This window comes from Zootoca vivipara, chromosome 13 (genome assembly GCF_963506605.1).
Source record: "Zootoca vivipara chromosome 13, rZooViv1.1, whole genome shotgun sequence".
Taxonomy (NCBI): Eukaryota; Metazoa; Chordata; class Lepidosauria; order Squamata; family Lacertidae; genus Zootoca; species Zootoca vivipara.
Window position 1 is genome coordinate 29729037 of NC_083288.1, and position 15763 is coordinate 29744799.

Here is a 15763-nt window from a genome sequence, read left to right on the forward strand (position 1 = left end):
TGCTTATAATGACTGATTCAATGGCTATTATTGAACTTGGAAGCATTGTTTTGAAGATGACTCTGTTTATATGATTGAATGTTGACACCCCCACCCTTTGGAGGGAGCTGAGGAGTAGGAAAGGTCTTTGGTAGGGTTTGTGGTTTGTGGGTGGTATTCCTAGTTGGGGGGGGGGGGGAGACAAGGTCAAGGACCAGTCTGTATTTTGGGCATGGTGACGGACCTGGATTCGCCTAGCCTGTGGCACTGTGGTCCTAGTGTGACTTAAGAATCAACCCTCCTGGTCAACTGACTAAACTGGGCCCATTCATTCATGTATATTGTTGAGCCTTAGGATGGTATTTATTGCTTACTTGACCCAGCAGGCTTTATATCTGACAGGCCTCTGAATGTATTTGTGTGTCAAGGCTTACCAGAAATCACCCTTAAATAACTCACAACAGACACAATAATTTAGGTTTGGTTTTTGGCATTAATTTTGGCCACAACTTTATTTAAATACATTTTTTAATCCGAGTGTTGGCTTAGGCTTTTGGTTAACCATTCGTCCCTCCTTAAGAAGGACCAATCCCATCTGTCCACTTTGGACAGGACTCAACTCATCTGCCCTCTTGGGGCAGGACTCACATCATCTGCCCCCTTGGGGCAGGACTCACTTCATCTGTCCACTTGGGACAGGACTCACCACTGTCCACTTGGACAGTACCAGCTCCGACTTCCCCAAGGGTAAAGGGAAGTCAAGTGAACACCCCTGGGAGAGGAGGTAGCTGAGGCCAGACATTCTCTCCTCTCTTTTTCCAAGAATGTTCCCCAAGGCTCGTACTCTTATAATTGGCCCCTCCAGCCCCGCCTATGGTGGGGATGTAAGGATGAGAGCGTAAGCCCCGGGATTCCTTTAACGGAATACTTCTATGTGGAGCAACAAAAGGTGTGTGTGGGGGTAGGCATCTGGATGCCACACCCCTCTTCCAACCAATTCAGTAATCAAAAGCCTAACCGCCAACCTAACAAGTTGTAACAATTTGCTAAGCAGTGGGCGAAAACCAAGAGGCAAAGCCAATCAGCCTGAAATGTACTCGACACACCCGGGCGATGTGTCCCAATTTTCTGCACTGCCTGCACTCTGCGTTGCGGAAACGACAGGTCCTCCTCTCGTGGTTCTCCCCGCAGCTTGCACAGTTCCCTCCTTCTCGTCGAGGCTGCTGTGGTGTGTGTGCTGCTTGAGTGCGCCGCTGTACTCGGTGTACTTCCTCCCTGTCAGATTCGGATTCGTCGGTCAGGTCTTCGTGGTAGACCCTCGGTTGGGATGGCGGGGCCGGTCGTGCCTCTTGCGTTGACCTCTCGGCGGCTTCGGTTGCCAGGGCTTCCTCCAGAGCAATCTGGAACGTGAGGTCTTTTTTGGCGTAGAGGCGTCGTTGCAACATCTCGTCCCTCAGGCCACCGACGAGGCGGTCACGAAGCATGTTCTCCAACTCTGAGAAGTTGCATAACCGGGCGGCTTGGCGGAGGGAGGTCACAAACCCAGTTATGGTTTCCCCCGGGGCTTGCCGCTTTGCGTAGAAGGCATTTCGGCAAGCTACCACCGAGGGCTGTGGTGAGAAGTGCTCCTTCAGCCGTTCCATTATTGTTTTGTAAGAGACGGTAGCGACATCTCTAGGTGCAAGGAGAGCCCGGGCGATTTCAAACGTCTCCTCTCCACAGACGCTGAAGGATGTCGCCCTCTTCATGGCATCGTTGGTGACTTCTTTCGCTTGCAGGAGGAAGTTGAAACGGGCGGCGTACCCTTCCCAGTCTCCTGATGCTGGTTTGAATGGCGAGAAGCTGCTGTCGGTTGCCATTCTGGGTTCCTTGGGTCCTGGAGCTGAAGCCTGGATGCACGGTGTGATGCAGCGGTGCAGCAGGTGGCGGTGCTGCGGTGCAGTGCGTGGTGGCGGTCAGCTCAGCAGGATCCCACCTTCGTCGCCAGTGAAATGTACTCGGAGTCGAGAGTGAATTTCATGCTCTTTATTCAGCTCATAGTCATCAAGGAGAAGAGGAGAAGAAGAATGGCTCTTTTCCCCAAACCATCTGCTTATATACATTATTTACACAATGGGCCTTGCGTGATTGGCTACTTCAGGGCTACACCTGTGGGCCAATTATATTGTGGATTGACTTCTGCCTGCAGCCTGATTGGCTGCTCCTACAGGCCAATCAGGTAGCAGATTCACTTCTGCCAGCCGCCTGATTGGCTGCTCCAGCAGGCCAATCAGGTTGCGGATTCACTTCCACCTGGAGTTGGATTGGGTAGCTCCCGCTGATTCTGAATCCTATTGTTCTAGGATTCAGCTCAGTACATAACACAGCCAATTGGGAAAATTCCTACTGGGCCCCTGAATACAGGCGACCCCTTGAAAGGCAAAGCAATGTCAGGCTAAAACCTGTAAAAGAAAGCGGCAGGTGGGAGGGAGATTCAAACGCCAAGGCAAGAGTGATAAGAAAATGGAGGAACTGAGTTTAAATGGGGGCCCCCTCCACCAATCCCATTACATGCATTTAAATAACCACACCCCTATTACTCAGCAAGAGCTGTGGCCTAGGCCCCAGCCAAACCCTTATTAGATTTCTTACCGGCCCTACCACAACTTGCTTTATATTTAATGATATAAAGCGCTTTTTGAGCTGGATAAGGCCCTCAAATGAACCAGGCCTACTAGAGGCCATCTAATTCCAGATAGGCTCCAGGTCTCGTTGGGGTCTCGTCCATTCACTATGTGGTAAGGACCAGTCAGCATCGGGATTCATCCACCTATTAAGGGAGGTCTACCTCCTTTGAGGTTTTTTGGTGAGATCAAGAGTGGGCTCCTGGATTTTCTGGGATTGGCCTGACTTTCATTAGCAAGGGATCTTTCATTTGGAAAGATTCCCAATGTTGCACCTTTTCAGTGTGGCTATGTGAACTCTCTCTCTCTCTCTCTCTCTCTCTCTCTCTCTCTCTGTGTGTGTGTGTGTGTGTGTTTGCAAGTCCTGTTCATGAGTTCCCAGAAACTATAAGCAGCTAAATAGAACTCCTCCTCTCCCATAGACCTCCTCCTCTCTAGCAGAGCACACAGCTGCATCATAGCTGCCAAGTTTTCCCTTTTCTCACGAGGAAGCCTATTCAGCATGAGGGAAAATCCCTTAAAAAAAGGGATAACTTGGCAGCTATGAGCTGCATTCATAATCTAACTCTCCAAATCAAGCCTCCAAACAGCCCAGAAAAGTGCCCACTCTGTTATTTTGAATGAATAGCAATATATAAATATGCAAATAAATAAACAGCTGAAATGCTTATTCTTATTCTCCCCTTGCTATCAAAAGTTCAGCATGTGGGGCATGCCACTTGTTATATTCGAGTCTTATACAGACAGAACACTCAAGCATTCTGTGCTGTGGTGATTGCCCTACATTCTGTTCTTGCACATTTGGAGCAGTGGGGGAACTATGCCAGACTGCTTTTTTGTAGACTTCAGCTCAGCATTTAATACCATTCTACTGCGACGCCTGATGTCTAAACTGGGAGATCTGGGGCTCCCACCATCACTTTGTGGGTGGATATTGGACTTTCTGTCAGATTGCCCCCAGAGGGTTCGGTTGGGCCCTTACACCTCTAATATGCTTGGGACTAACACAGGAACACCACAGGGATGTGTAGTCTGCTCCTTTATACTCTCTACATGTATGATTGTGTGGCTGCTTACCCTAGTAACAGAGTTGTCAAATTTTCAGATGACACAACCATGATCGGGCTCATCTCTGATAAGGAGGGTGAAACGGACTATAGAGATGAGGTGGAGCGGCTGACAGAGTGGTGCAGAGTTAATAACTTGCTCATAAATACAAAGAAAACAAAGGAGCTTGTGGTGGACTTCAGGAGACAGAAGAACAATGTCCAGCCACTTTTGATTGACGGAATCTGCATGGAGAGGGTAACAACGTTCAGATTCCTGGGCATCGAGTTACAGGAGGATCTGTCTTGGGGTGTCAACACAAGGGGGATTGTGAAGAAGGTGCAGCAGAGACTGCACTTCTTGAGAATTCTAAGGAAAAACCATCTTCCGCAAAAGCTGCTGCTTGCCTTCTATCACTGTGCCATTGAGAGTGCGCTCACTTATGGGTTATGCATGTGGTACGGGAGCTGTACTTCCCAGGATAGGATAGGGTTGTGCAGAATTATTCAAACAGCGCAGAGCATTATTGGCTGCTCACTCTCCACCTTAGAACAAATCTATATTACCAGGTGCCACAAGAAATCACTAGACATATCAAGAGATCCATCGCATCCTGGTCACCGCTTCTTTGAGCTCTAGACATATCAAGAGACCCATCGCATCCTGGTCACCGCTTCTTTGAGCTCTAGACATATCAAGAGATCCATCGCATCCTGGTCACCGCTTCTTTGAGCTCCTTCCATCGGAACAGAGATACAGAATAATGAAGGCGAGAACAAGCCGTCTCAAGAACAATTTCTTCCCTAGGGCAATTTCGCCTTTAATGGAAAGTCTAGACTTTGAAGTCATCTTATTTTTACTTGCCATTTCATATTGTATTGTTTAATTAATGTATTGTAGTTATTTTAAATTTATGTGGAGTGCCTTATATGAGTGGATGGAGCAACCGAGCAATTTCGTTGCTCCCACAGGGGGGCAATGACAATAAAGATTATCTTATCTTAAATATGGATATGGGGTCCCACCTAGGCCAGCCCCAAACATTGCACATAGGAACTAACTCCCCCCCTCTTATATCCACTTGTAAACATTGGCTGAGAGGGAGCTGTAGATATGAAGGTGAAGATTTTCAGTGTAACTCTACTTCCCAACTATGTGCTGATAGACTGGGAGCAATATGGCAAATGAAGGGGAGAAAAGGAACATGTCACATCCAGTACCGTACATGAGGATGCTTAGGTCTAAAGCAGGGTTGGGAAAACATTTTTCAGCCAAGCACCACATTACATCATTGGCAACCTTCAGGGACCACATGCCACTGCTGGACATAGCTGCCAAGTTTTCCCTTTTCTCGCGAGGAAGCCTATTCAGCATAAAGTAATTTCCCTTTAAAAAAGGGATAACTTGGCAGCTATGCTGCTGGATGGGGCCAGACAACACTGGGGATAGCAGTGAATGCAAATTTTACCTCTGTAAAGTAGCCTAGTTTCTACACACACTCTCACACCTCTGCATCCCCATCCAGACAAAAAAAGGAGACAGAGCTCAAGGGCATGCTCCAGCCAGGGAAAACACTCAAAGAATGTGTGAAAGAGGGCTGGAGATGGGATTTGCTTGGTAAGGATGTGTGGCCCAGGTAGAGAGGCCTGAAGGGTTGCATTTGACCCCCAGAATTGAGGATCTAAAGGATTCCAGTAAAAAATCATCCCATCTACATTGGGGGTAATAATGCAGGATACTTAGACTGTGGCTGGTTTATTCCAGTCACAAGCTCCCATTCCTTTATAAAGTATATAGAAAAAACATTTAATCCCACTTTTCCTAGGATGGAGGCACAATAGAAAGCACTTATTCTTCCACAATGACCCCTTTCTCTCCAATGTACACATTCTTCCAACTATGTGGCTCCACTCCCACTTCTGCTAAATATAGAATTATATGCATATCTGTCATATATGCAGGTTTATAGCATCTAGACACAAATGAATGATAAAAAATAAGTGAAAATCTATGGTACCTGCAAGAAATAGGTATATAGGTAAGGTCAGTTGAATAAAACTATGTTTTTATAAGCTTATGTCTCCAAGAAGTAAAAATTAATTCAAATATTAATAAATAGATGCTTTTGTGGAGATTAAGGTATTAGGTTTTCATATGTTCGTACTAGGGAATTCAGTTCAATCATCAGTGTTCATAGGTTTTAGGTCCTCTAGGTTTCAATAGGAAATTGCAGTGCTATACACAACAATCCCCATGATTCTTCAACACCACAATTACTATCAGCTCCAGCATGTACGGCTAGGTCATAGGGAGAATGGATGTTGTGGGAAGCCACAGATATTCACACCTGGACTAAAGATCTATATAGATGAAGTAAACATGCAATGTAAACCTACAATCAAAGGTACACATTTCTGAAACTAATTCCCATTCAATGCAGTGATATCCACTTCTGAGTAAGAACAACAACAACCTAGGACTAGACATAACTTAGGCAAGCTATCTAGGCAACTGAAACTGATACCTCAATTGGAGATTGGTTTTTGCCTAAGAATAGAGGAAAATATTGGCCAGAAACTTCCAGAATGCCATTTTGAGTTCCTTGTTTCTTATGCTATAGATGATCGGGTTCATTACTGGTGGTACCATGCAGTAGAATGAAGAAACCGCAAGGTCAAATGCTGACGGGGAGCTGGAGGTTGGTCTGAAATAGACAAAGTTACCACTTACGAAAAACAGGGAAATAACAATAAGATGAGGCAAACAGGTTGAGAAGACTTTTTGCTTCCCATGACTGGATGGGATTTTCAGGACTGCTCTGAAGATCTGAACATATCAGATCTGAAGATCTGAACAAGATCTGGAACTCTCTGCACTGGACAACTCTATCAGGAATCACCCAGCCTGGCAGGAGTTCCACAAGGAAAAACAAACCATTTACCACTCTCAACTGGAGTTACTGAAGAACCGGAAAAATAAAAAACTCTGCAACCTTTCCAACCTACAAGCCACTAATCAAAACAAAGATCAACAACATTGATCAAGATCAAAACAAGATCAACAACATTGTCAATCTCTCACAGCAAACACTCAGCCCAGCTGAGGAATCCGTCCTCTCACGGGGTCTATCATTCTGCCCTGCTAAATCCCCACACATGATTCAGTTCTGCGGGGACCTGGAAGCATTTTTCCGCCGTTTACGCCTGAAGGAGTATTTTCATCACAAACAAGAACAAGACAAAGTAGAACAAACTACATCCCCACAACACAACACCTCTCAACTTACTGGGGAACAACCATCACCCTCCAAACGCATTAATGAACAGAACATCGACCACCAACCACCACCGAAAAGATGTTACACAAAAAGGGACTCCACGTGGACCCCTCCTGATGGACGCAATACCACACTAGATCTGTACATCGACTGCTTCCGCCACAGAATCCAAACGGATGTGACCAGAAAACACCATCACTTACAACAAAATCTAAACCATGCTGAAAGGAGAGCCATAGAAAATCTCAGGAACAACCCAGACATTATAATTAAAGAGGCAGACAAGGGTGGAGCTGTCGTCATCATGAACAAAACTGATTACATCCAAGAGGCCCACAGACAACTTTCCAATACTGCCTTTTACATGAAATTGGACTCAGACCCCACACAAGCATACAAAAAAGAACTGAACAAGATTGTCAAGGAGCTACCCCTACACATCCAAGAACAGATCCTCACAAACACACCAGCGGAACCTCGACCAGGAACTTTCTACCTTCTACCTAAAATACACAAACCAGGAAATCCAGGACGCCCCATCATCTCAGGTATTGGCACCATTACAGTGGGTGTTTCCGGCTATATGGACTCTGTTCTGAAACCATATGCTATCAGTGCTCCCAGCTACGTACGTGACACCACAGATTTTCTGAGGAAAATACAATCTTTGAACAATCTTCCTAACAATACTATACTAGCCACTATGGATGTGGAATCTCTATACACCAACATCCCACACAATGATGGTTTACAAGCCATAAGGAACACCATTTCAGATAAAACCACAGCGGACTTTGCTACCAAACTCTGCCACTTTGTCCTTACCCACAACCACTTCAAATTTGGTGATGACCTGTTCCTCCAGATCAGCGGCACAGCCATGGGCACCCGCATGGCCCCACAGTATGCCAACATCTTCATGGCAGACTTAGAACATCGTTTCCTAGACTCCTACCCACTCAAACCTCTCTTGTACCTACGATACATTGACGATATCTTTATTATTTGGACACATGGACAACAGACCCTGGAAACCTTCCACCAGACATTCAATGACTTTCACCCCACCATCAACCTAACAATGAACCAATCTATGCAAGAAATACATTTTTTGGACATTACTATAAAAATACAGGATGGACGTATAGACACCACCTTATACAGAAAACCAACTGACCGACAAACATATCTACATGCTTCTAGCTACCATCCCAAACATACCAAACAATCCATCGTATACAGCCAGGCCCTACGTTACAACCGTATCTGTTCCAACTCTACAGACAGAGAATCTCACCTAAGAGATCTACAGCAAACCTTTTTAGAACTAAAATATCCACCTGATGAAGTTAAACAACAGATCAACAGAGCCAGACTGATACCTAGGGAGAACCTGCTGCAAGACAGACCCAAAAAAGAAAATAACAGAACACCACTAGTCATCACATACAGCTCCCAAGTTAAAACAGTACAACGCATCATCAGAGATCTACAGCCTCTCCTGGACAATGACAGCTCCCTTTCTCAAGCTCTGGGAGGAAGACCTTTCATTGCCTACAGACAGCCACCCAATCTTAAACAACTCCTCACCCACAATAATACAACCACCAGACTTAACATGGACACTGGTACCAGAGCCTGCAATAAACCCAGATGCCAACTTTGCTGCCACATACACCCGGACAACATCATTACTGGCCCCAACAACATCCAACATACCATCTCAGGACTATTTAATTGCTCATCTTCTAACATTGTGTATGCCATCAAATGCCAACGGTGCCCTTCAGCTCTCTACATTGGACAAACAGGCCAAACCCTACGCCAAAGGATAAATGGACATAAATCTGACATCAGGAACCATAAGACTGAAAAACCAGTAGGAGAACACTTCAATCTCCCAGGACATTCTATACAAGATCTCAAAGCAGCTGTTTTATTACAGAGAAATTTCAGGAACAGACTGGAAAGGGAAGTTGCTGAATTGGAAATCATTACCAAGCTTAAAACCATGGAAGCACCTGGGATGAATAGAGATATCGGATTCTTATCTCATTATGCATGATCAAGCTTTCTTTAGCACCTCAGCCCAGGACTAATTGCAGCCATCAGCAGCCATTAACACCCATCTACAGGTTTACCACTCCCATCAGCCCATCTCCCATTCCCACCCACCACCCTCTGTATATATATAGGGTCTGACACTTCTGTTTCTAGTGTATCTGAAGAAGTGTGCATGCACACGAAAGCTCATACCAAAATATAAACTTAGTTGGTCTTTAAGGTGCTACTGAAGGAATTTTCTTATTTTGCTTCGACTCAGACCAACACGGCTACCTACCTGTAATAAGAAAAGGCAATTAGAGCAAAGTAGATGAAGCCTAAACAAGCTCCAAAAGTTAGAACCCAAATCACAGTAATATCTGAGTCAGGGCAAGAGTTCTTCAGCAGTTGTGGGATTTCACAGAAAAACTGATTGATAACATTAGAACAGAACTCAATTTTGAATGTTGTTCCAGTGTACATTGTTGCATAGAAAAGTCCCCCAATCCATGCACTGGTTGCCATCTGAATGCAGGCTTTCTTGTTCATGACAGTCTCATAATGCAGTGGATTGCAGATGGCAACATAGCGATCATATGCCATAACACCAAGGAGGATATAATGAGACAATATGAAGAAAACAAGGAAGAATACTTGACAGGCACATCCAGAGTAAGAGATGGTTTGGGTCTTCATCAAGGAATTTGCAATGGACTTGGGAACTGTAACCGATATGGAGCCAATGTCTTGCAATGACAGGTTGGCCAGAAAGAAGTACATGGGTGTATGAAGCTGATGGCTGTAGAAGATGACTGTGATGATCATGATATTTTCTGTGAGGGCCACCAAATATATTATGATAAAAAGGTTGATGTGAAATACCTGCACCTCCCGAATATCAGGAAAGCCATGTAGTAGGAATCCACTTACTCTTGACTGGTTCATCATTGTGTCTCAGACTTTGATGCCTAGGAAAAGAAAGCTACCCACCCCTTTCTTCTCTTTCAGTTGTATCGGGAAATCCTTCTCTCTGTACTGAATGTGGTGAAGGGTGGGAATGTATAGCAATCGGCTTTATCGATGTCTCACTTCTAATTATACCCAGAAGGTTTAATTCTCATGAGTCTTCTACATACAGCTCAGCAGATGTGGAGCAGATGTGTACATATTTGAGGGTTGAAATGCAGCTATAATGACTATGATACAAAGTTCTGCTTTGGCTTATGAAAGGGGCTTGCACGAGAGTGGGTTGTTTATGTTCCTAAATCAGTTTTCTATATGGCATAACCCTGTGGGTTGTTGGCTGCTGCTATTTACATTAACACATCTAGGACTGCAGTCCTATACAAAAATACATGGGATGAAGTCCTTTGGAACTCAATGTGACTCAATTCTAAGAAGACATGTATAGGGTTATGCTGTAAAATCCCCTTCTTCTACTCATGAAATTCGGTTTCTTTGTTGCCTAACCCCTGCCATGAAGTTCTAAATCAAAGTAAGTATTAACAGATCAATATTAGCAGCTGAATCCCACAACACTTCCATGTTGTATATGATTGAAGGCTAGCATCCAAGGAACAATGTAGATTGATGTTTTATGCTCCATTGTGAGGGTTGTAGACCTACTTGCTGCATTAAAGCTGTGTCCATCTTTTTAATATAGCACAGAATGACGTCTAAGAGAGGATTCCAATTTCTACTTGTTCAATTTGCAGTTTTTGTAACCATTTTTTGGAATTATGAAAAACATTAATAAAAATCTCATTACACAGAAGTAATCAATCAAATTTTCCTTGGATTACTACTGATTCAGCAGATCCCACAGCTGCATTCACAATCTAACCCTCCAAATCAGGCCTCCAAACAGCCCATAAAAGCAACCAGCCTCAATTCAAAAGTCTTCTTCCATTTAGCTCTGTAATTATTGTTGGTTTAGTTATTCTCTTTATGTATATCTTTCCATGAAAAGGCATAAAGAAAGGCATGCAAAGACTGTAGGATGTGCTTTTAATTAAAGTAGAGAGCAAGCTTTGTATCAGCATGTCGAGGGCTGGGATGTTGGAACCAAATGAAAGCATATTATGGCTTCTTCTACCAGCCAGAATAGCAAGGCGCATTGGGAATCTAAACCCTCTGCCTCTGAGAATGTGTATACTTTGTCTCTTCTTTTCTACACTTTCTACATCACAGTTCATCAACTCTTTTTAAGAATCAGTCCTGTGATAATCTTTTCTCAGAGACCAAGACTTGCTTAGTCATTTATCACCTCGTGTTTCTTCAGTGTCCTCATTTGGTTGCATGGTAGTGGGACCCACAGTTTTATGCTCACCCCAGACAGCAAAATGTCTTGGGCCAGCCCTGGGAACTACCTGAAACCAATCATTGATAGTAGGGACGCGGGTGGCACTGTGGTCTAAACCACCGAGTCTTTTGGGCTTGCCGATTGTCAGGTTGGCAGCTTGAATCCATGGGACGGGGTGACCTCCCAGTGCTTTGTCACAGCTTGTGTCAACCTAGCAGTTTGAAAGCATACCAGCACAAATAGATAAAAAGATACAACTGTGGCAGGAAGGTAAAATACATTTTTGTGCACTCTGGCACTCATTATGGTGTTCTGTGTTTAATCGTGGTTTAATCGTGGTGGCCACATGAAAAGCTGCCCCAGAAAAGCTGTCTACAGACAAATGCCAGCTCCCTTGACCTGAAAGTGGAGATGAGCACCATGAGCCTTATAGTAGAATTTGACTGGACTTAACTGTATAATGGTCTTTTATCATTACCTACCTTTACTATTGGTAGTTACAACTTCCAGATAAATTTAGATAGGCAGATTCAAATTCACCCTGTGTCACAAAGTTTTCTTGCATTCCACCAGCTCAGCTGCGCCATTCACACTTTTGCATGTCAGATCACACAACCTGTTGATCACATTAATTTACTTCGAAGTTCTGTCAGTTGAATGATTCCCAATGTAGTGTCAGGTGTCAGAGGATCCAACCCCCCACAGTAGGTTGCCAGGAATGGATAAAACGAGGAAAGTTCTTATCAATGTTTTTTATTCAATATTCACAGAGAGAGGCTTAGAAATGCAGTCTCTTGGAGTAATGGTCTTGGAGTAATGGAGTGAAACCCCACCCCCTTTGTCTCTCCCACTTCCTCATGAGGCATCGCTACGGGTGCTGGAAAGGGCATTTTACCTTTGAGCTCATTGTTCTCCTACTTTCAAGGCCTGCTGTGTTCTGGGAGGGGGGAGTCTGGAATGCTTTCTAAAGACACTGAGTCCATCAGTTGTCTCTCCCATGGTGCTTCTTCTTCTCCCTCCTCTTCCTCTCCCATTATTTCCCAACTTTCCCCCTCATCCGCCTCTGAGCTGTAATTGCCCTCAAACCCCTGTTGTAATTCCGATCTATCTCCTTCTTCTTTGGAAGTGTCAGGCTGGGGATGCAGTCTCCACCATTCCTCCTCTGCCCAGTCGCTGACATCTGGCCTGGACCCACTCACCAGACCTTTCTTTCGTTCTGATCAGAGGAAGTTAAATTTGTTCAGTTCAGCTGCATTTACATCACAGTGGGAGCAGAAAAAGAACGTATTTTCAAAGGATAGGTAGGTACTAGGGTGGGTGTGCACAGTGAAATGACCCTGAATTTAAAAGGCAAGACTTCTTTCTTACAACTTTTTGTTTTTGAACAGTTACAAATACAATGACCACTAAACATAGCATAGTAAACATTATCGTAAACATTTCAAAAGAAAACATTATTAAAAAGAGTCAAATATAAACTGCACGTTTCAAACAGCATGATCAGCAAGAAAACAAAATATTGTTATAACCTTTCTTCACAAGATTACTGGAGTGCTCCTTTCAACAAGAAACTGAGTTTTTAATGGAAGACACTGCCAATAAAGATACAGCTGACACATTGTGTTTCAACTTTTAAATTTCTGCTGGAAACTGTTCTACTCCATAAGGTTAATGCTGGCAATGAAGGATATATCATTCCATAATAGCTGATTTCAGATTTTAACATCTCTCTGTGGTTTTTATTGTATGATTTTATGCATATTTTTGTGAACAACTCTGTTATTTTGAATTAATAGCAATATATAAATATGCAAATAAACAAACAGCTGAGATGCTTATTCTTATTCTCCCCTTGCTATCGAAGGTTCAGCATGTAGGGGCATGCCACTTGTTATACCTGAGTCTTATACAGACAGAACACCCAAGCATTCTGTAAATATGGGTGTGGGGTCCCTAGACCAGCCCCAAACACTGCACATATCAACTAACTTTCCTCTCTTATATCCGCTTGTAAACATTGGCTGAGAGGGAGCTCTAGATATGAAGGTTTCCTCCCTACAACCTTCATATTTACATGTGGTTGACAGGAGGGGCAATCCGGCACATATGATGTAAGTGGTGAAGATATTCAGTGCAACTCCACTTCCCAACTATGTGCTGATAGACTGGGAGCAATATGGAAAATGAGAAGAAGAAGAAAAAGGAATTTGTCACATCCAGTACATGAGGATGCTTAGGTCTAAAGCAGGGATGGGGAAAACATTTTTCAGCCAAGCACCACATTACATCATTGGCAACCTCCAGGGGCCACATGCCACTGCTGGATGGGGCCAGACAAAATCGGGTATAGCAGTGAATGCAAATTTTACCTCTGTAAAGTAGCCTAGTTTCTATCACACTCTCACACCCCTGTGTATCCCCCATCCAGAAAAAAAGGAGACATTATTAGAGCTCAAGGGCACATTCCAGCCAGGGAAAACATTTAAAAAATGTGTGAAAGAGGACTGGAGAGGGGATTTGGCTGGTGAGGATGTGTGGCCCATGGACAGTCTCAAGAGCCAGGTAGAGAGGCCTGAAGGGCTGCATTTGACCCCCACAATTGAGGATCTAAAGGATTCCAGTAAAAAATCCTCCCATCTACATTAGGGGTATTAATGCAGGATACTTAGACTGTGGCAGGTTTATTCCAGTCACAAGCTCCCATTCCTTTATAAAGTATATAGAATAAAACATTTAATCCCACTTTTCCTAGGATGGAGGCACAATAGAAAGCACTTGTTCTTCCACAATGACCCTTTTATCTCCAGTGCACACATTACTTCAACAATGTGGCTAAATATAGAATTAATGCCACATGCAGTGGAATCATAACAAAGGGGGAGTTGTGGCTGCATCAAAGCCATCTGCCACCTTACCTGTCATATATGCAGCTTTATAGCATCTAGACACAAATGCTTGATTAAAAACAAGTGAAAAACTATGGGACGTGCAAGAAATGGGTATATACGTAAGGTCAGTTGAATAAAACTATGGATTTATAATCTTATATCGCCAAGAAGTAAAAATTAATTCAAATATTAATAAATAGAAGCTTTTGTGGAGATTAAGGTAGAATGTTTTAACATGTTCATACTAGGGAATTCAGTTCAATCATCAGTGCTACATAGGTTAGAGATCCTCCAGGTTTCAATAGGAAATTGCAGTGCTATGCACAACAATCTCCACGATTCCTCAACACCCCAGTTACTATCAGCTCCAGCAAGTACGGCTAGGACATAGGGAGAATGGATGTTGTGAGAAGCCACAGATAGTCACCCCTGGACTAAAAATCTATATAGATGAAGTAAACATGCAATGTAAACCTACAATCCAAAGTATACATTTCTGAAACTAATTCCCATTCAATGTAGTGATATCCACTTCTGAGTAAAAACAACAACAACATAGGACTAGACATAACTTATGCAAGCCATCTAGGCAACTGATACTGATACCTAAATTGGAGATTGGTTTTTGCCTAAGAATTGAGGGAAATATTGGCCAGAAACTTCCAGAATGCCATTTTGAGTTCCTTGTTTCTTATGCTATAAATGATTGGATTCATTACTGGTGGTACCATGCAGTAGAATGAAGACACCAAGAGGTCAAATGCTGATGGGGAGCTAGAGGTTGGTCTGAAATAGACAAAGTCACCACTTACCAAAAACAGGGAGATAACAATAAGATGAGGCAAACAAGTAGAGAAGACTTTTTGCTTCCCATGACTGGATGGGATTTTCAGGACTGCTCTGAAGATCTGAACATAAGAAAAAGCAATAAGAGCAAAGTAGGTGAAAGCTAAACAAGCTCCAAAAATCAGAGCCCAAATCACAGTGATATCTGAGTCAGGGCAAGAGTTCTTCAGCAGTTGTGGGATTTCACAGAAAAACTGATTGATGACATTAGAACAGAACTCAGCTTTGAATGTTGTTCCTGTGTACATTGTTGCATAGAAAAGTCCCCCAATCCATGCACTGGTTGCCATCTGAATGCAAGCTTTCTTGTTCATGACAGTCTCATAATGCAGTGGATTGCAGATGGCAACATAGCGATCATATGCCATAACACCAAGGAGGATATAATGAGACAGCATGAAGAAAACAAGGAAGAATACTTGACAGGCACATCCAGAATAAGAGATGGTTTGGGTCTTCATCAAGGAATTTGCAATGGACTTGGGAACTGTAACCGATATGGAGCCAATGTCTTGCAATGACAGGTTGGCCAGAAAGAAGTACATGGGTGTATGAAGCTGATGGCTGTAGATGATGACTGTGATGATCATGATATTTTCTGTGAGGGCCACCAAATATATTATGATAAAAAGGTTGATGTGAAATACCTGCACCTCCCGAATATCAGGGAATCCATGTAGAAGGAATCCACTTACTCTTGACTGGTTCATCATTGTGT

At 43.5% G+C, this 15763-nt stretch overlaps 2 protein-coding genes across 2 annotated transcripts; both read right to left on the reverse strand.

The window, feature by feature from the left end:
- Positions 1 to 9303: 9303 nt before the first annotated feature.
- On the reverse strand, positions 9304 to 9957 carry LOC132592929 (olfactory receptor 14C36-like). Its single transcript, XM_060281173.1, has one exon. The coding sequence runs from the start codon at positions 9955 to 9957 to the stop codon at positions 9304 to 9306; it is 654 nt and encodes a 217-aa protein (XP_060137156.1).
- Positions 9958 to 14828: 4871 nt separating this feature from the next.
- LOC118078472 (olfactory receptor 14A16-like) lies at positions 14829 to 15758 on the reverse strand. Its single transcript, XM_060281174.1, has one exon. The coding sequence runs from the start codon at positions 15756 to 15758 to the stop codon at positions 14829 to 14831; it is 930 nt and encodes a 309-aa protein (XP_060137157.1).
- Between the last annotated feature and the right edge of the window lie 5 nt (positions 15759 to 15763).